This window comes from Typopeltis vanoorti, chromosome 11, assembly GCF_054136105.1.
Source record: "Typopeltis vanoorti isolate ZY-2024b chromosome 11, IOZ_Tvanoo_1.0, whole genome shotgun sequence".
NCBI lineage: Eukaryota > Metazoa > Arthropoda > Arachnida > Uropygi > Thelyphonidae > Typopeltis > Typopeltis vanoorti.
In genome coordinates, this window is record NC_143559.1 from 125098387 (window position 1) to 125120950 (window position 22564).

A 22564-nucleotide genomic window follows, 5' to 3' on the forward strand; every position below is an offset into this window, starting at 1 on the left:
TGAAAACAATGCTCTTAAGAATTACCATAAAAAACCAAAAATATGGCTGCGCTATGTGGACGATATTTTCATCATATTCAATGGAACAACAGATGAACTTATCAATTTCAAAGATTATCTCAACAGTTTGCACAGCACCATAAAATTCACTTTAGAACAAGAAAAAAAATAGAAAACTTCCTTTTCTGGATATTCTATTAGAAATTAATGAAGAAAGTTAACTCTCCTTCTCAGTATATAGGAAGCCGACAAACACTGGAAGATTTCTAAATGCAACCTCACACCACCATCCTTCACAAAAAATAAGCTTAATTAAAACTCTTCGAGACAGAGCATACAATATTTCCAGCACACAAGAAAGATGTAATGAAGAACTAAAATACTTAACACAAATCCTCCAATAGAATGGGTATGAAACAAAAAAACCATCAAGAGAATCCTTAAAATGCCTCCAACTAACAACACAATAAAACAGGATTACAAAAACGCAATCTTGCTTCCTTATATCAAAAATGTTACAGATAAGCTAGCCAAATTAATGAACAAACACAACATAAAAGTAGCCTTCCTTCCTATGGAAAAAATCTCAAGATTCCTACATCCACCAAAACCACCTCATCATCCTCTTAAAAAACCAGGAGTCTACAAAATCCATTGCTCTTGCGGGATTTGCTACGTAGGACAGACAGGAAGATCTGGAGAAATACGCATGGCTGAACACCAGAAAGACGTACAATACAAAAGAGAACAAAAAACGGGTCTTGCTTTCCATACCACTTCCACTGGACACGATGTACTCTGGCAAAAAACGACGATGTCATACATAGAAAACAACAGTTATATAAGAAAATTTAAAGAAGCTGCTAACATGCTGAAAAACCCAACCCAGTGCAATAAAAACCAAGGTTTAATTCTCCATCAAGTGTGGTCAGCTCTAATAAAAAAAATCTACCTCAATCTGAACTCAGACTGTATGAACGAGAACAAGAACACGTGACATCGTCCAGTATTGTTCAACGTCAATAACGTTTTAAAACTGCATTCTGTTATTTGAGTTTATGAATAGCCAGACGGTTATGATTTGTATTTATTAATTCTCTTGTTTAAACTTTAAGTTATACTATTTACCCCCTGAAGATGTAAATCCTACGAGTTACGAAACTTGTCGGGAACTATTATTTCAGTATTTTGTATAACTGAATAATAAAAAAATGTAGTGTAATCACCGAAATATATCTTTTGAACCAATTAGCCACAGAAGTTTACGCCTGCAAAAATATCCCCTATTTCGTTTTTACCATTCATTTAAAATAACAATTCGTTTTGTAAATTGACTAATGAAGAACATTTGGAAGCAGCAGCGAACATCCTACCAGATAGATGCTGATCTGTTTCAATCATGACGGCGGAAGTTGAGCTCATTGTTGCCAGGATAAATTTTAGTTTAACACGCCACATCTATTTTTAAAAAACACGAGATTATTTTATATTTAAAATACTAATTAACTTTTAAAAAGTTACATGGATTTATAACTTCATCAAATGAGACGTAAAATTCAGTACATTTCGATAAATGTATACGAAATTATTATTGAGTGGTGCCCAGATTTCCTATCATTAATCTTCCTATAGTTTAAAATTATGGAACTGTATTGCTTCGGCTAATCTCAAATAATTTCGTATCAAATTAACAGTTGATGTAGAAAATTAGAAAAAATATACAGAAACTTAAACCTTATATCTTTTCGTACAACAACAAAAACAAAGAAAGCAATTTTTTATTTTTACTATTTTTTTTAATAAGGCTATCGAAACACACAGAACATTGAAAAATTACTAAACTTATCCATAAAATTGTGATAAAACTCAATGAAATTAAAAAAATTATCCTTTAAGCAAAAGGAAGTTTTTTAAAAAAATATATAAATTTTAATTAAAATTAAACAGTTGTTACAAAAATTTATTTATTTTAATATTTTATATGAATATCATCCATGGGTTGATCTTGATGACTAGATAACCCAGAAATCCTGCTCTTGAAATTAAAGCAGGGCGGTGGTTTTTCGTCGGGCGATGAAATTCATCTACCGACTAAGCTATTTATCTATTTGCCGATGTTTATGACCTCCCTTCCAGTAGTTTCTCTGATAAGTCAGCATACAGAATTCCTTTGAAATAAATGTTTTTTTTGCTGGTGGCCTGATGAAATCCTTCGGTAAATGCACTTTAGTGATATATCACAAACATTTATTTTATAGCACTTAACATGTTATCCACAATATTAACATATCGTCATACCTAAACAATACCAGGAAAGTTCGAGGGAAATTAATTTAAAAAAAAAAAAAAGTATCAATTTTTTTTTTTCTTTCTTGCACATAGTCGAAACCTGTTCTAGACGCCAAATATAGAACTACTTCAAGTCAATCCAGGCCTACAATACGTGAAGTAGTGGTTTCATACCGGGCGATGAAATTCATCTTCCACATGAGAGCATTCACAAAACATCCATGCCTATGGCTGAATTCGAACCCGCAGCCGGATTGCTAGTACGCTAATCACTCGTCCAAATAGGCCGGCGATGTCCGTGTTTGTCCAGTAAAATATTTTAACCTCACTAATCCGTATCGTTAATTTCACTAATCCTTGAGAATATCATCAAATAAACATATTCTTCACTGCACTTATTTAGATATATCGACCACTGAATTAGAAACCTTTGTGTAGATGTACGTGAAAGTCATTAACACAGCATATATGCAAAATATTTGGTCACGTGTGTTGTAAGCAACTATTTAAGAATGCTGCTGGTCAGTAATTGTCAATAGGGTTGATCACAATGGGGAAAAAAAAAAGGATCTTTCAGAGTTCGATAAAGGGCTTACTATTTGTACCCGTCATGGCTGGAGCCTCGATTTTGAAAACAGCAGAACTGACTGGTTTCTTAAAAGGCGAGCTATCCTGGAGGTTTAATCAGTGGAAAATAATCCGCATTACTTGTCTAAGAGCCGTAACTGTGGTCCTAAGACAGTCGGTCAGGAACGAGATCGCCGTCGTCTGAGAAGGCTGGTACGGACAAACAACTTCCTGTGTGCAGCAATTGACTAAAAGCATTTAATGAAGCCTGTTTCTGATCCATATCTCACCGAACTATGCGCAGGGAATTGAAGAGGATCGGTGTTGACTGTAGCATGTCTATACGGAAACCACTGATTTTTGCGAAGAACCGGAAACTTTGTCTACAGTGGTGCCAGGAGTACCGTGACCGGACACTGGAAGACTGGGAAAAAGTCATGTGGTCCGACCATTCACGGTACACCTTGTTCTTACTGACTGTAGACAGTTTTGCGGGATTCCCATTAAGCGAATGAACACAACTTGCCTTGAAAACAACTCAAGGTTTTTAATCTGTTGTCATGGTGTGGGGATATGTTCTGTTGCTACGGAACGGATCCCCTAATATTGCCATAAGGCCGGGTGTTCTCCAAGGAATATCTGTACATTGTTGTCTATCAAGTCCATCCTGAAGTGTTGACTTTTTATCTATCTCGCAAGAATTGTTCAGCGAGCATCGCAGCGACTTCCACCGTCTTCACTGACCATCGCAAAGCCTGGATCTGAACCCCCTCCTCTCATTGAGAACGTATGGGACATGTTCGAAAAACATATCTAGGAACAAAGTCCTCTTCCGTCAAATCTGAGCCAGTTAAAGGACTGTCTAGTGAACGCTTGGTATGTTATATGTATAACATATATTATATACTTATGTTATAGACGTAGATGCAATCCAACACCTTATGAAATCTATGCTAAACCGCATATGTTCTGTAATTCGGGGTAAAGGAAGTCCAAAACGGTATTAAATAAAAGTTTTTAATTCAGTGGCCGGTATGTGTATCAATATAATTTTCCATCAAGCCCATCAATAAGAAAAATTGTAAGTGCAAATTTATTAAATAGGTTAAATTAAATATTATTACAATCATATTAAAAAAAAACAAAAAACTTAAGATTACTCAGAGAATTCAATTATTGATTTATCTTACGATTTCAAATTATAGCAGTGAGAACATATAAAACAATCTATTATGTTTCATTATTATTTTGTTGCTATTACAGACAAATCCGCGCGGTTAGCCTAGTAGCTTTGCGCTTCGCAACCATATGCCCGGGGAAGGAGTGTCCTAGGTTCGATTCACGACGTGAGGAACTTAAGGATCTTCCTCAGCCATAGCCAAGTTAGCCGGTTTTGGGCGTGGACAGTAGGGTTCATAGGTCTGAATGCCGGTTCCGACCCGGATAAAAATAGGGGGGATTGAGGTGGTGCCGCTCCTTCCCGTAAAAGGGGCCCACGGCCGTTGAATCACCATACGAAATGAACCCGAATACAATATAACCTCCTCTTGCAGCAATATATGTGGGCTATTTTGGAAAGTAAGTTAGCCAGTTTCGTTGAGATCTTTTCTCATATATGAATTTTTGTAGGGTATTTGAGTTTTTTTTTCATCCCATCGAACAGGCAAGCCGACCAAAAGAACACACACAAATTTAACCACTTTATTCTAAAATTGTCCGCGCGGTTAGCCTAGTGGCTGTGCGCTTCGCAATCATATGCCTGTGGAAGGAGTGTCGTAGGTTCGATTCCCGTTAATGACGTGAGGAACTTAGGATCTTCCTCAGCCATAGCCAAGTTAGCTGGTCTTGGGCGTGGACAATAAGGTTCCCCCCCACCCCCCAGTTTATCTTGGGGTTTTTCCATCCCATAAACAAGCAAACCAGACCCGTAAGCACACAGAATACAGCCATAGGCTATATAGTACGGCAAGGAAGGCAACGGGAAACCACCTTGCTCATAGTCACTTCTCTAGTATGGTAGCATAGCTGCCCTACCATCCGTATGGATGAAAGGAAACTAATCATCATCCTAAAATTATCATTACGAAAGCTAGGGAGTCGTGGACCTTAAGGGCCTGTAAGTATCACGGATGATTATTATTAATAATTCTATTAGTTAATTTCAGAACAATGCATATAACCTTTTTAAATAGTACAGAAGTGAAGTAATGTCCTACGCATCCCCTTCATGTTTACTGAATATCAAAAGATGTTAATTGTATGCAAGTTTTGTCTTTGTTTATTGACTGTAAATATACACCTTTTTATTGCTTTATCAAATTTGGTTTTGTTCGGTATCAGTGTACATCCCCTTAGATTTGTGTGTTTATACGCTTAGAAGAAAATGAACTTTTTTTTTTTAAAACTAAAACGAAATATTTTCTGTTATGTAACACATTCCGAAAACCCCACTACCCCCATTATATCACGAATCAGAACCCCCCCCCCCCCCCAAAAAAAATGTAATTTATGGACCATCCCTAAATCGAAGATTTTTTACTTCAGTTTTATTTTTTATTTCAGTGTTCGTTATTCCTCATGATAGAACTGAAATATTTTGAAGTATAATAGTTGATTCATTTCAAGCAAATGCGAAGAATTATCATAATACTGTTAGGTAAATTCTCTCTTAAAAATAAATTTCCTAAGGAAGAACAATTTTTTGATATTTAAAGGAATTCCTCCAATGTGACTGAGTTTGCCTATGCGTTACTAGTTTGTAAAAGAGACCTAGGTTCAAGTTACATTTCTGAATAGGGCAATTTTGTAGGCCGTTTTCAAGAAATAGTAATTTATCTTTAGGCAAATTCTCACTCGATAGTCTTCGAAACTCCGAGGGTAACGTGATGCTCTTTGATTGGAAATACTTGGGTTCGAATCCAAGGCTGAATCATAAGAGCCTTTCATCTGAAGATGAGTTTAGATGGTCCCAGCTTTAGTACAGTAATAGTTGTTTACGGTACAGTGAACATGATGTTGCCTGTTAAAACGATGTGACAATAATAGAAACATTGCTTTCTAAATCTCTCGAAGAAATAATAATTTTTAATTAGATGCGGATCATATTGACTTTCATGATGCTACGTCGTAGAATAATGTTTTCGTAGTAAAGGTTCTATTCTGGTCGCTTACTAAAGGATCTTCTAAGCATTTCTTCGACTATTTTTTAGAATAGTTGATCTTGGGTGCATACGAGTAGGTTTTTTCAATCCTGTTATGAATTTAGGGTTTTGATCCTACAATGCAGCAAAATTTTTAGACAACTGACCTCCAACTCACCGGTTGGAGGCCAGTTGTTTACCTAATTCAGTTTTATCTAAAATAATATCGCCTACTCCTTCACAGATCGATACCGTCATACCCAGATATCAACTTGTAATGAATGTTATGTTTTCTATGATTTAAGATTTCTGGAAGTTATTTCCCTGTGGCTTTAAGATGAACAGTAAGAGATCTATGCTTTATGGACGAGAGCTGACTCTTTGACCCACCCTTATGGCAATTAAATGTTTAACTTTTAATTGCCTTATGGGTAGGTCAAATTTTGTTATGAAAAAAGAATATTAACTGAAAAACGTAAGGGGAAATTTTTCGTATTGAAACCACATTATGATGTAAATAAAGAGTAATCCACGAGGTTCTAATATCTTTCTCCAGAAAGATATTACAACCTCAAATAACTTATAATGCTGGCAAGTCTTTTTGTTTTAATGATATACCTCCTGTAATGTTCTCCAGAATATCCGGCCATCCTATGACGTGTTATTATACTAATCTGATATGTATTCCTTAGCATGAAGACTATCTTCTTTCCTCGAGAAAGATCCCACTTCACACCTCCCCGTATGTTTGATGACACCCAGATTTCTCTTCTGTTCCCACATTTGGGATGATACATCCAGTGTCTATGTGATAATCTCGCTCTAAAAATTGTTCGTGGTCTCCAAAAGGAAGTGGACCAGTTGATTAATACCATCCTCTACCACTTCTTCACTCTACCTATCTTAATCAGTTTTTGCTGAAGATATTTTCCATAGATGTTATTCCACTGAACTGGCTTCCATCATTCCTCTGTTTTCTTAATAGACCTATAAAATCGCAGCTGCCTGCTTGGAGGTAAGCAGTCATATTATTTGAGTACAGTTGTGTCAGGTATGTATATTTCTAGCGAAATTGAAGCTGTTGTGAATTGTGACATAGATATTTTGCCACTTGTGTCCAGAATTGTGTAACATTACAGAATTGATTATTTTCATATGCTGTATATTATATAATCAGTGTAATAGTCCATCTATTCACAGACATCAATTTCGTATAGACCATTTTGTTGATTGAATTTGCATATTCCCTCTACCGAAACATCATAAAGGACATTTCTTCCTCTCCTCCTCTTTATGTAATTTGTTGTCTGATTATCGAGTTATTAGTATCCTAAAGTTGAATATTATATAAAACTTTCACTGAGTTCTCTTAGAGATTTGTTATTTATATGTATATATTAATGTCTATCTACTATGAACATTTTCTTAATCTTTAATTTTGGAAACCACAAAAGCGTATAGTGCATTTAGAATTTTATTATTTTGCTAACATAATATTCCCTGCCGCCATTTGCACAAATACTAACCATATACATGTAAACGATAATTAGCATGCGCCGGGGGGATCAATGTGTATGTGTGTGTGTGTGGGGGGGATATTCTGGATACTTACTCTTTGAAGGGGTAATTATCTTGTATACCTATTATCTGTATAATTATGTGCTTTATTTTGAAATGAATTTGTTCTTTGTGAAAGATTAACGCTATATATGTATAGTTAATAAAATTATGAACTAAATATAAATAATTATATTATTGGAATGCCAAAGCCCTTTCAGTTTCAGAGGGGAAGAAAAATTCCTCGCAGTATGAGCTTATTTCTGCTGTTCTTTTTATTTTCGGGTTTATTTTCGCATTCAGCCGCCGCCGCCTTTGTAGCCAAGTACAAAAATAACAACAAAACATATAATTTAATTTAATGTTTTATTTAATTTATAACATTATTATTTAAATTGAATTATTTCCGTTTCTCTTTTTCCGACGTGTACACAGTATTATCTTCCTCATGGTGCCAGCACAGTTTGGTTTAGTAACGTGTGCACTTTGTACTGTCGCGAAGTGATCGCTGCACACTTGACGTATAACGGACGAACTCATCTGTTATTTCTCGTCTGCTGCAGGCACCTGTCTGCTGAGCATAAGTTTGTCACTGAGACTTCCTCCCCTGCTAGTGCATATATGTCTTTACTGTTTGAGTCTTCTCTGTGCCATCCGTTCTCTTGCTCTATGGCAAATGCATTGCTCTGTGTATTTGCTATAGAGCAAATACATGGCGCTATGGCAGAGTGGCAGGTAAGAGAACTAAAAGATTGTTTTGGCCAATAAGAACGGCGACGCCACCCGCGAGAGGTACGTCAACATGGCGGACGTGGGAACAAGAGACGCTACGGGAACGGCAGTAGTTTCTAAAGTAAGTTCACTTTTGATGTTGTGCACTTTTAATGTGGACTTGGGGTTAGGCTATATTTGCACAATATTTGTGTGGACGTCTCTTCGCTCTGTGTTAACAGTGTGAAGCACTTGGTACACTTACTTGAGCCTTTGACCATCGAGAGTGTGTGTGTATTTATATCTATCTATCTATCTATCCATCGAATATATATATGTATGTGTGTGTGTGCGTGCATGCATGTGTTTAATGATAGGCAGCAGACAATGGTGCAATACTTGTGTGATATTTCAGTAGTTCTCGTTAGGCCTAATACATGGACTGCTATTAGGCATGGTGATGAAGTGTATTAGTTTTTACGAAGCATGGGAGTACCTTATGCTGAAAGTCTTTCTTATTCATTACCACCTATCTTAACATAACTTGCACTGCTCTAACAGTAGTTATTTTTCATCTTAAAGTTTTGCCTATGTGAACTTTTATTTCCAGTGTTTTACTTTGCCACTGGAAACAGATGAATATTGATGAGTCTACACAAAATAAGGGGGAAATATCTATTTGCATACGAATCTCATCCAAATGTGGTGTGCCACTGTTATGCTTATGATCATTTGATTATTTTGATTGATTGTTAATTTTTTTTAAAAGTATTTAAAGCTTCTTTGACGTATGTTTTTTTCCTTGGATAAGAACAATGAAAGAAAAAAAAACTTTCTTACCAAGGTCACAGTTTACTGCAGATGAATGAGACTGGTGCAAAATGTTTAGTTATTTTTTTGTAAATGTACTTATTTCCTTACGTACTTTTTGCTGTATTCGAAATTTTTTCAGCTCTTTATGTAATAAACAAAATTGTATAATACATATCTGATCATTGTGTTATCTTGTATAAAAATGCTCTCATGCAGCATTAAAATTTTTGGCTGATAAAATTCTAAACTATTCATCATTTGCTTTTCACATTATTTCACCATATATTTACTTTCTTATATGCATTTTAAATATTTATAACTTTTCGCAGATGCACAGATCGAGTAAAATTTCGAAACATATCCACAATGACTGTTACGATTTTTTTTTTCCCTCTCTTGCCATGCAGATTTGATTTGAGGATTTCTGTGTCGTGTTTATTTTGCTTATTATGTAACACAATATTTCATAACGTATCTGCTACTAAGAGAAAAATAGAAAAAAAAAGTTGCATGATTTATATAAATCTCAATTTCTGGGCATGAAATTATAATAACCTCTCAGATTAGCGTGTTCTCTAAACATAATTGCTATGTTATCATTTCTATGTTTTAAGTATTCCTTTGAACTCTTGAATTATGACTAGCTTCAAGTGAAGTAGTAGCTGAAAATAATATTTTACTTTTTTTTTTTTTTTTTTTTTGCACATTTCTAGATTTTTTTTTTTCTTTTTTAGGCCTAATTGCTGTAAGTATAGCTTTAGACTTAGTGCAACGAACTACAATTAACTTGTATATGTGGAAGGCGTTTCTAGACAGGGACTTCTGTGGAGGTTAATTAGCCGCTATTATAAACGAACTTGCCATCGGTTTTTGAATCCGAATTGACAGGTGTTCACAGCCGACTTCATTGGAAATTTTTCGAAAAGTTTGATTCTGGCGATGGTTCATAAATGTTACTTTGTCTGAAATAAGTAACGAAATAAATTAAGTCTATTGCCTGTCTGTCTTTCTAAGCATCGCTGTATGCTCTGAAGCAAAAACGAAACTTTGGTTTCTCATCTGGTTTTCATGTTTGTTATTACGTATTTGATGGTCTTTTTACATTGGAATGTAAAATTAATGATTTTACTAGCAGACATTTCAATTGGATCTGATACCACTTAAGGCAAACTTGAGTTGGATAGTTTTGAATTTGAGTAGTATTAGTACTGAAAATGGTTTGAATCTTTCTTCTTCTTTAGAATTCTCAAAACAGTAACTATTGTTACAAATGAGACTGCTGTATTGCTTTTTGCCTTTCTATTAATGATGAAATACGAACTTCTTGTCTTTCACCTACCTAAGCCTATTTATTCACACAGATGTCAGCGAACACGAGTTGCAGGCTGACGCATGCTAATTACCAGTCATTCTTCTTTCTCATTCTGCGGTTCTGGCATAATGTGAAAGCAAAAGTAACAGTTTTATGCCGAAGCGAATATTAGCTTTCTCGAATTGGTCAAAATTTTCTTTATCTTCATTTACGTATTTATTTTATCCCTCACGAAAAGTTTTTAAAACCTATAAGCACTTTAGTGCCATGTGTGGCACTACTATGTTAGAGCAAGTGTTAAGAATAGAACATCTGTACTTTTTTTTTCCTTTTTTTCCCATCAACTGATGAAAGTATATCGACGTTAAGATTATGACTCCGATTCGCTTCTATAAGCCTTATTATTTCATGACTTTCATTAACCGTTTTTGCTTTTGTATAGTTATACTTAGGTTTGTTACTATTACTGATGTTGTAAGACCTTGGCCTGCCCACGGTACTAAATATGCTATCGGTTACTAGCCTTTCCTGATTGGAATTGATATTACGATATAGTGCTATAATATATGATGCGATATAGTGCTTATGTGCATAATCTCATGTAAATATTTATTTTTGTTAATATGAACTTTAAATTTGACGAAGTTGAACAAAATTTTCAAATTTTAATCGGAATTCTTTAAATATTAATATAGCATTTTTTATGCTGCCCATTTCAAGCACTATTATTATCCTACTAATGTTCATCGCATATTTTATGTAATTTACACTTAAGCATCATTAATAACACAACAAAGATAGATATAATCATTTTGAAGTGGGCGTCTTTAAAAAACGAAGTATTTCTTCTCCTCTTCAGAAACGGATTATAACCTCATATATGGCGTTCTTGTTAATGCAGAACGTTGGTATAAATAATGTGCATTTGTAGTATTGCTTAATGATATCCGCTAAGAGTTTGAAACCTATTGCACATTTCTTTCATGAGTTGGCTAAGGATTAGATAAGCTGGCAATCCTGCTCTAAAGACGAAAGTTTTTTGGAATTGCAAGTGCTTTTTTCAAGCCACTTTAGGCTTCAATTCTCCTTCATTCCCCCATTATGGTGGTCTCAAACTGGGAAATTGATTATCATGTACTACTACTATCTAAACACGAACGTCTAAATATGTGTGTATATTCGAACTCTGCATATTTACAATATGCGTCAAAGTGATGAACATTTGAGGAGTCACCCTTAATAGTGGTATAAATATTTTGTATAAACTGAATGAAAATGTTTTTAATAAGTAAAAATAATTTTATATTTTTGCTGTTCAGCGCTCCAGAGTCAGATTCTGGCAGCTGCATTGAAATATAAAAAAAGATGCAGTTGAAAGAAAAATTCAGCCTGCTGGAATGAATTTTGTCTTCAAACTACTGTTGCCTATTTTCCCACTCTTGAATATAAGTTATATATATTTGTATTAAAAAAAATGGTATATGGAAATGTGTCTGGAATTTGGCTGTACTTTAGGGGTTATATTAGTTTCTTGTGACATGAATAGTTCACCTGAAAAATTAATTAGGCACTACAAATTAATTTTTCAATTAGAACTTTATTTACTAGCTTAGCGATATCATAAGTAAAATAGCAAACTGGAATAATATATTTTCAGTACATCTCTCCTCAAATTTCGGAATTGCTTGACAAAGCACGAACAAATAGGTTTGTCTCCTACTACTTAAACGAATCCGGTAGAACATGTCTAGACTCCTGTGACCCAAAAACGCTAGTAGAAAATCCTGTTACAAAGATGATATTTATTTGTAGGTTTATGTAATTTTTTAAAAAATTTTTTATAATAGCAGTAAGTGCGTATATTTTTCAGTGCTTTTAGTTTTAATTAACCATATGATAATTTCTTTTGAATGACATTTGGAAATATTAAGTGCGTTTTAATTTTCGTATATTGCAATCTTTGTATTTTTTGCTGTGTTATTATGAAATTAATTATGCTCTTGTAGTATGATCAAGATAATGAGCAATTTTCCAAGAGTGTTATTTATTATTCTTTTAATCATTATTATTATATATTTATTTATTTTTTATTCTTTTCGTGTAGCCTAGGTTCAGGAACACTAATCATTTCAGATGATATATGCCACTATATATAGTGAAAACGTTTTTTATTTTTTTTTCGTACTTTAATATATTTATTATTGTTTTATTTAATCGATTGATTATTTTACTGTAAGACACGAATTTTTAACTTGGTCATCGAGAATCACTCTGACTATTGTACTGTACTGAGGCTTTTCATAATTGTAGCAGAATCATTAAGATTCAAATTCGACTTGTGGATCAATAATGTTCAGCATGTTCCAGGTTGAATATTATTAATCTACCACTTGCATTCAACAGACGTAACCAACAAGACACGTCTTTCAAAAATCTGAATGTTCATTTAAAAATGAACACTCAGATTTTTGAAAGAAACAGAATCCATTGCAAGCGGGAGAGGAAGAAATAATAGGTATCTCTCTCATCTGAAAAACAGTTTCGACTATAAATTGTTTTCGGCTGATTTCGACAAGGTTCAGAATATAGTTGTTTCTTACGGTTTTCTGAGAACTACATAATTTTGACTAAAAGGGGAGTTGTAAAGGAGGAAAAGTAGAAATTACAACGCGATAGTTGCTGCTGCAGTAGAACGTGTCGTTCATTTTTTTTTTTTTTTCTTTCCTAAACTGGTTTTACCTACTTCTTAAAAAAAAGTGAGTTAAAATTAATTAAAAATTCTTAAAATTCCTCATATGTAAATTAAGTACTGAGAAAGCAGGGGGTTGACTGCAATGCTGAAACGACTATGGTGCTTGCTGTATGGAAATTATGTTTGGTCCCATACACCAGACCCCCAGACCATTATAGGTTCGATTCCAATCGCAGACACGAATTTTCTCTAGGGTCTTTTTTGTAGCTGGTTCCCGAGTTATCGATTTTTGGTACAGGCTCTAGGGTTCCCTCTCCTGGGAAAACTCGGATTTTTGTCATGCAACTCTAGAAAAAGTGACCGTAGATCTGTTTCACACAAATATATATTATTGTTTCTGAAATCATGGATAGCCATGGGACAGCTAACGGTGGAGATTGGCTGTTTGTCGATCCTCCAAAAGTTAGGCCTAAAAGCGATCCTCTACTTTTTCTGGAAATAAAAGGGATTCACTTTGCTCACATTGTTGACATTTTTAAAATCTCTTAATCGGATAATACAATACCACATTAATTAACAATAATAATTCGACTACTAAAAATATCCAATTATCGCTTCTAATTCACAACTGTCCTGTGGTTGCTTCCTCGTTGTTTTATAGTGTTATATCAATGATTTAAAAAAAAAATTAAAAAATACTCCGCAACTCACTACCCAGCACGTAAACTCGAAAATGATAAGGAATGCCAGAATATCAAAATTGTGTGTACAAAGAAATATCTTGTTTTCGCGATCAATTTCAAAAATTCATATGGTTTTAAATTTCCTTCCACTATAAGCTGAAGCATTTTACTTTTCATACTATAATTATCTAAGACATTTATCTTAAATTATACTTAATAATAACTTATATATATTTTTTTTATTCTTTGCACAAGTGTGAGCATGTGAAGTAACATCTCGACAGGTTTTTTCTTATATGTATATGGAAGCAGATGATTTCGCATCAGATTCTCCTAGTATTCCATAATGTACAGCTCACCATAGTCATGCATTATGGATTTCGACTTTTATTCAGGTCCCATCAGTAGGAGGGCTTGTGGAGGTCGTGTTTCCCATATATACGTAGGAAAACAGTGCATTACTAAAATACTATTAAATATTTTAAATTTAATATTAAATACTATAAAATGTTTTTAAAATACTCTGGATTAATGATAGTAAATTTTTTTTTCTGTAAAATTCATCCAGAGTATTTTAATGATATGGTGACAAACCATTTTTCTATTTGTATATGAAAACATAACTTCTACCATTGATTTAATTCTCAGTACTTTAACAGATTTAGCTCTGACACTTCAGTAAATAATGCTTATCTGGAAGTCCCTGTTCTCATCACCGTTAGAAACTGAGGTTTGGCACAGTGATGACAGGTTGGGTTTTTGCTTGACGCTTAGTACATTCAAGATGTGGAACGATGGTGGGTTACGAAGCGGGCTTCATGTTTGTTACTTAAGACAGCTAAAGTTTCGAACGGTGGCGGGGTTCTGTGTGATATTACTGCTGCTGAGCTTTTGCTCTCCCAGAGTATAGTTATGTTGAATTTTAATAGTTTTAGCAGCTGAGGTTGAGCTTGGACGAACTTTTTTTTTAGCTATTCCAAGTTCATTTATTTCATATAAATGTTCATATAAATTCATATCAAGTTCATATAAATACAATTTAACAATGACTAATGTGCATAACCCAAGAGCATAAGCTTACTCAAGTTATAAAATGTATAACAATTACATAATTCAATATATAATGCATAATAAATGCAAATTACTTCAAAAGTCGGAACTTGTCTGGATATGGTGACTCTTTCCATAATGCCATGGCAATATACACGTCCATTAGGAAGTTGCGTTATGGGATACTAGGGCAATTTGATGTCAAATCATCTATCTGACTCACGTGAAGTATGCTACTTCACGTGCTCATGTTTAGGTAAAGGATAAAGACAATATTCTAATTTCTTGTTAAGTATAATTTGACTTTCGTAACCGAGCGGGAAAAAAAACTTGCTCCTAGATAGATATTTATTCATCAGTAACGCTTGAATTTTACTTTCTTCAACTAATTTTATTTTATATACATACCTTATTTTTCGGACGATAAGACGCACCCCAAATTTATGAGACGATTTTTAGAAAAAAATATTTTATTATATAAAGATATTTACAAATTCTTACTTAATTTTTATTTATTGTTACAATAATTTGTATTAGCAATATTGAGTTCATCTTCACTCTCGGTACTATCACTGGTCTCGTTAATGTCACTGTTCGTATTACTTTCGTCTGAACTATTGTTGTCACTCCCTTCAAAAGCTGCGTCATCTTCGGTACCATCCATCGCATTTCTTAAATGACTTTATAATCGTCTCTTCTTTCACAGCTTCCCATGAATTTTTCACCCAGGTACATATTTCTGAAATTGTTGGCCGTTTCATACGTCCTGTTGCTGTAACATCGTGATTTGGCTTTGCCATCCATTTGTTCCACTCTTCCCGCATAAAATTTTTGAATGGTTTATTAATAGATCCATCCAAGGGTTGTAATTGACTTGTAAGGCCTCCAGGAATGACAGCTAATTCTGTATTCATTTCTTTTAGAAGCTTCTTTGTTGATTCTGTTTTATGCGCTCTGAATTGATCCCACACTAACATCGCAGGCTTTTTAAACAACGCACCTGGACGTTTTGCCCATATCTTCTTTTGTATCCATAATTTCATTCCTGTTTCGTCCATCCAGCCTTTATCTTGAACGTGCATAATAATGCCACGAGGAATTTCATCTCTCGGTATCGTTTTTCTCTTGAAGATTAACATGGGGGGGGGGGTAGTTTTGTTCCGTCCGCGCAACAAGCTAAAACTACAGTGTAGTGAGTTTTTTCGTGACCTGTTGTTTTGATCATTATTGATTTGGTGCCTTTTGAATCTACTGTCCGATTTGAAGGAACATCAATAGTTAGAGGCACTTCGTCCATGTTCGCAATTTGATTAAGCTCAAAGTTAAATTTCCTTCTCGCTGATATGACAAATCTCTGGAATTCTATAATTTAAGCTTCATAGTCAGCAGGCATTTTTTTGGACTGGAGTGGTTTTTGTACGCATGCATAACCCGTGTCTTTTCATAAATCTAAAGCACCAAGACGGTGATCCGGTAAAATCTAAAATTCCATTAGCAGTTGCCCATCGTTTCGCTTCAAAAATTATCATTTTCTAGAAACAGATATTCCCATGTTTCGATGATTTGTTACCCAATTTTTCATTTGTACTTCTAATTCTGGCCATCTTTCTAGGTGCGAACGGAATGTTTTCTTGTGTTTACATAGCAGTTTTAATTGTTCCTCTTGTTTTCTCCGCTCGCGAACCATTTTTTTCTGTTGGTGGTGGACCAAAATGTCTTTCTGCTGCTCTGTTTCCATATTGTTTTGCATAAATTATCACATATAATTTATAACTCACATTATATGAAAGTCTTTTTTTTGTTTTACACTCATTTTTTCTAATTTTAAGATAAAAATTTTAACGACTTATAAAAAAAAAAAAATTCAAATGAACCGTACAAAAGCACATATATTTACACATTAATCACTATTGACGCTCTAAATCGGTGATTCACCCACATGCAGCGAGATAACTTAGGTACCTACCTTCAGTGGCGTACTTACTAATTTTATTAACATATTGCGCCAGTAATTGAACTTTGGTAACAGCTTCGGTACAGTGTAAAGATTCGTATTTTAATGTTTCCTTCGGACCATAAGACGCACCCCAATTTTCAGTCGATTTTTCTATGTAAAAAGGTGCGTCTTATGGTCCGAGAAATACGGTAGTTACGCATATCACTGCTCCTAAATAAAGGATTTCTCCAAATGTGTGACATATTTGATATTGTTAACCATCCCATACACGAAAGATTGATTGGTCGATCAACGTATAGTAGATTAGTATCCTGTACGGGAAATGTGCTCTATTATATAAGCCTTTTGCAATAGCAGCTAATAAGTTGCTGGTCTGGGTTATTCCTGTAATTAGCATATCTGCTGTCCAACTGACAATTACTGGTTCGTATCCCGATGATGTTTGTGACTGGGAAATGAATTTCATTGTCCTGGTTTGAGACATCGTCCTTGTTTATTTTAGGCTTGAAATGGCTAGAAATGTTCCGTGTTTGGTCTCTAGAGCTGGATTTACGGATTATGCAAAATAAATAATATAGCAACAAAAAACTTAGTCCACCCACGGTAGTAATGTGCTATAGGTATACGACTTTTCGTGGGTTTGCACACACGAAATTATGCGATTTGTTACCCGTAAACCAGGCACCGAACCCAAAATGAAAAATTACAGTTCTTAGAATACATTTGACTTATGCTTAAATGATGGGTTATCTATCAGTCGTGTTTCTTAAATTTTTTCAAGATTTTTTCCCCCTCTGCCCATGGTACAAGTGTTAATATAAATTTATTTCTATAACTTTAGATAATAATATTCCCTCTGCTTCGCCTGTGGTAACCTGCATGAGGTTAGTTTTCATAAGAAAGGTATAATTTCGATTCTGGTCCCTGGCTAGAACTTATCTAGCCGATTCTAAAGTTTTGTCTGGTTTAAGTTGGGTGTTATACCAGATAGAAGTGGCGCCTCTAGAGAGAAATCGCGAGGTCTCCAGACATTTGCTTTCAAGTTGGGGGAAAACTAGGCTCGAATGTCGCTTAGGACGCGAGGAATTTCTATAAGGACTTTTCAGTTGAAAATAGTTTCTCTCATACCGAGGCGAAAGAGTTTTACTTCTCTAGAAGTAGTATATACTGACTTCATGGCCTTCGCCCGTAATGATAATAAAGCCAAGTATGGAAGAAACTCGGGGTTTTAACCCCACTTTTCAGCAAAATCGACAGTAGAACACGAGTATATGCAAATATATATCCAAATCACTGAATTGCGAAGATGAGGAAAAGTGGGCACTAGCCTACCAATTTAAAAAAAAAATGAAAAAAAAAGATGAATGTTTTATTATGATTATTACGTGACACCACCTCCAAGGAGTCCAAGTACTCATCGCGGGAGAGCTCTACTTACATCTCGCCGTCTCTCCCGCTACTTAATTCTCCACTTATAAACACCACTACCATCAACACCATCTACTGTCCACCACTAGTATTTTTGTCTGTGATTCTGATCCTGTGGCTTCCTCTCTTTGAGAGGATTGCAGCTGATTACTAGGAAGATAATGACGCAAGGTGGTTTCCCGTTGCCTTCCTTGCCGTATTTCTATGACTAGCCTGTGTGTTCACGGGTCCGGTTTGCCTGCTTGCGGGATGAAAAACCCCAGATAAACTGGCGGAAAAAACCCTGCTGTCCACGCCTAAGACCGGCTAACTTGACTATGGCTGAGAAAGATCCTTAAGCTCCTCACGTCGACGGCAATCGAACCTAGGACACTCCTTCCCCAGGCATATGGTTGCGAAGTGCAAAGCCACTAGGCTAACCGCGCGGATTTGTCTGTAATAGCAACAAAATAATAATGAAACATAATAGATTGTTTTATATGTTCTCACTGCTATAATTTGAAATCGTAAGATAAATCAATAATTGAATTCTCTCAGTAATCTTAAGTTTTAATTATTTTTTATATTAATTCTTAATCATCAGTATTTTCTAAGAATATACAGAAGTAATGCTTCTTTTTGACGCCATTCAGAATATATAGCGGATTGGATAGTGCTTCCGGTTCTCAATCAGTTGCCTGTGTTCAACGCCCATGTAATGGATGTTTGTGAAAAGTCTTTAGTTTGTAGATGATTTTCATCTCCCGACCGCCATCCTACTTATTTTAGTCTACTACTACTGGCTTGGTATAAAAAAAAAATAAATAAATAAATCGTTGTTTAATCTTTACAACAAGCCCTCTGGATTATCTAATCCACTGAAAGTAGCTGTTGACTTATAAACCTTCGCGATTGAGATGGACATAAAAACATCCCCTTAAGTGCGCCATAAGATGATGCCCAAGTTTTTACTTAAAAAGAAAACTATTGGTTACGATATTTCACCCATTCCTTCGAAGTATAGAGATTGTCTAGAATTTCCTGGCTGTCTTATTGACTTCTCGTACAACAGAGTGGTGCATTAATGAAAGTGATTTTTACTATTCTCTTTATCTCCATCTTTCCTTCATTCTTCCACGATCAAACCAATATATTTTTTTATTTATTTTATTTTAAAAAGTAACTTTTATTTTCAACGTAATTATTACAAATGTAATTATTCGGGAACTAAAGTTTTCCAATTCCAAACTTTTGTTTAAAGTAAATTAGGGTGTTTTTAAGTTTCGATCCATTTTTTGTAACACTGATACATATTTCCTTTATAATACAGTGTAGTCGTGCTTGACCGTTCATTTAACTTAATGTTTTCCAACCGGGATGTCGTAATTCGGTAGTAGGGATATCTAGAAATTATATATTTCTTTATTTCTTATAAATAATCCTTTTATCTATATATGTATATAAAATGATAAGCCTTTTCATGTCACGTTTTGAAACTTAAGGGCTACCCTGAGTGTCGAGTCTTCAAAATTCGAGTAATCAGAATTCAAGGAGAACCGGCCTACCAGTCCGGAACACGGGGGTTGGGCGCTAGGGGGGGGGGGGGAGTATCCCCCGTTGTGTGTGTGTGTGTGTGTGTGTTAAATGGTCTCAAAGTTTGATATTTCCTTTTGGGCTAAAAAAACGATTGGCAAGCGCTAGTTTAATTCTTTTTTTATGCATGGGAAATAGGCAAATAGCCGGGTGAACACATGCGTTTCATAGATATTACTGGCTTTTTTGCTTCTTCGATAAGTTTTGTGAAACTACCCAAACCAGTGTAAGCAATTCAGTAACATTTTAGCATTAATGGCGAATTTGGATCTTATCGGGAGCGGGGGAATTATTAGCAATATGTTTATTAATAGAACAAAAAAATGCAATAGATAGTTTTCTTTATGAAAAGAACAACATATCCATTCTTTTCACAAAGAAAATACGAAATAGTGTTTTTTGTTGTTTTTTCAGTTTAGAGAAAGATCGGATTCTATTTGAAACTATGCAAGAATTTTAGTATTCCATTTTTATTATTATTTGTTTATACTCCGTAGACACCCCTAACCACTAAATACCGTAATTTGATTTGTGATTCACTGAGAAATCAGCCAGGTTTTTTTTTTTCCTTAACATACAAATCGGTTTTTTTTTTTTTTTTTTTTTTTTTTTTTTTTTTTTTTTTAAGGGGTGGGGGTAGGCAGAGAGGATGGGACCCAAGGTTTCCAAACTCGAAGCCAGCTCAGCATTTAAGTTATCTAGAAGACATGTAGTTTACAAAATTGAAATTATTGAACTTATTTTTGCTTGACATCGCTTTTTATGTACGGTTTTTTTAAACATATTCATAAAAATACTCTGTTTTGAGAGAATCACGCTTGTTCAGAAAATCAATTTTCTTTATGATAAAAAAAATTTGAATGAAAATATATTTTCAGTATTTCTACTTGCTAAGTTTAGCAAATTTGTTTGTCTTATCTGTTAAAATATTTCATTCATACACAATTTTACATATGGTAACGATATTTTGCATCTATTTTTTTTTTTTCTCTCTCTCTCTCTCTCTCTGAGAGAAGATATTTTTCTTTACTTGGTTGGCAGGAATGGTGCTCTCACATCGAGAAGACGAATTGTGTCTTCCCGATTGTGTAACACCTATTCAAGTTAGTATATGTTCGATAGGGTCCCACCTTATGTATATCCCACCTTTCCAATTGGGATTTATATAAATACCTTTTCGGTAATGAACTTTTCAACTAAATTGCAGAAAATCAAGAAAAATGCATTTGAAAAGTTTCGTAGCGTGTTTTTATTTATTTAATTACCAAGAAAGATAAGAGAAATACATTTAGTACTTAAAGATTTAGCTTTAAGCTCTCCTCTGGTCGCATAGAACAGCAACGAGGGGAATGAGACTTGTATACTTAGCACTCGAGAAACGTTTTAGATATTTTCATTAGCATTTATAGTATTTTGCTGACTATTTTAGTGTACTTAACATTAAAATACTAACATTAATTAACATTAAAAAATAAATAATTATTCAAAAATTAACATTTTTGAATAATTACTTCCTATAACTCTTTTCAGCTTCTCTTCATTTTTATTATTATTATTTTTTTTTTTTTTTCTTCTGTCTTCTCTTAACTCATCAGTGGAAAGCTCATGTAGTTGAGTTCTGAACACTTGGGTTATGTGCAAATTTATCATTACTTAGTTGTCATGGCAACAGGTTATCACTATTTTCTCCACAAAATCTGTTCAACTGGCAATTGTTCAGTTGTTGAGACGAATGAAAACTCAAACCGTAGCTGAAGTGGGAGAACGCGATAGCACTAGTTGCAGCTGTTTCATGAACTCCAAAACAAGCAAAATAGAGAGATTTTTTAATTATAAGAATATCATATCCTGTTTCTATTTTTGAACTGGGAATCTTCCATAATGCAGTACGAAGAACGACGAGACGTGTGCACTCGATTGAAAAAATGACGATTTCGATTCTCTTCATGACGAGAGGGATCTGTATAAGGACTTTTTTTCAGTTGAGGGTGATTTAGCCGATCTCATAATGATGTTTGCAGGATTTTTCTCTCTGAAACTGTTTTTTTCTTTCTTCGCAAAATAAGAAAATCTGGTCAGGAGACGCAATTAGCCGAAATACCATGCAGTGAGCGGTTAATGATGTAGTGCAGATGGTGGATCGGGTGTAGAGCGACAACCCCCTGTGGAAATTATGGAAATGGATCATTTTGAACGGGATAAGCTCAAGTAATTTTTGTCTGTAAACGTTTAGCAGTTTAAAAAACCCTTAGTTATTGAACATGCCAAGTAGCAACTCGCAATGCACCACGGAAACCTCAACATTTTATATAACCGTTTTCAATGGTTTTCTTATCAAAATTTATCGTTGTTGTTTGTTAAGTAATTGATTAATATGGATTTTATCGGAAGAAAAATGAGCAAACTTCTTTTTTATATAAAACGGAAAAATGTGTATGAAAATATTCATTGCCATCCTCAATCGTAATGTGTCATTTCTGTTTCAAGTCTTGTTCGATTTCATATCGTTTGGATGAAAGAAAAGCAGGCATAAAGTTGGCAACATTACTAATTTTAACATTTTTAAAGTCGTCTCACTTGATGAATTAGCTTTATTTATTTTTAATGAATTTTCGCGATTAAAATTTCGCATCACAGATTTACGCAACGTTCATCTTTTAATCGATGTCATAAGTGTGACAAAATCACGGAGTTGTAGATTTTAAACTTTCCACCTCCTCATTTGACAAACGCTCTCATGCGCTCATTCAGTGTTACAGGTGCTCTTGTTTTTTGATGCTTGAGATAGTCTTG

General features: G+C 34.5%; 1 protein-coding gene across 2 annotated transcripts in view; it reads left to right on the forward strand.

The window, feature by feature from the left end:
• Window positions 1-22564, forward strand: part of LOC150102025 (lysine-specific demethylase 2A-like) — a 478446-nt gene that overhangs the window by 135808 nt on the left and 320074 nt on the right. Inside the window, exon 1 of one of the 2 annotated variants that reach the window (XM_090400998.1) lies at window positions 8122-8406. The exons of the other annotated variant lie outside the window; for it this stretch is intronic. Coding sequence (XP_090257124.1) covers window positions 8356-8406 — 51 coding nt within the window. The 5' untranslated portion in view covers window positions 8122-8355. Of the gene's footprint in view, window positions 1-8121; window positions 8407-22564 lie in introns of those variants that run through there. 2 annotated transcript variants of the gene reach the window in all.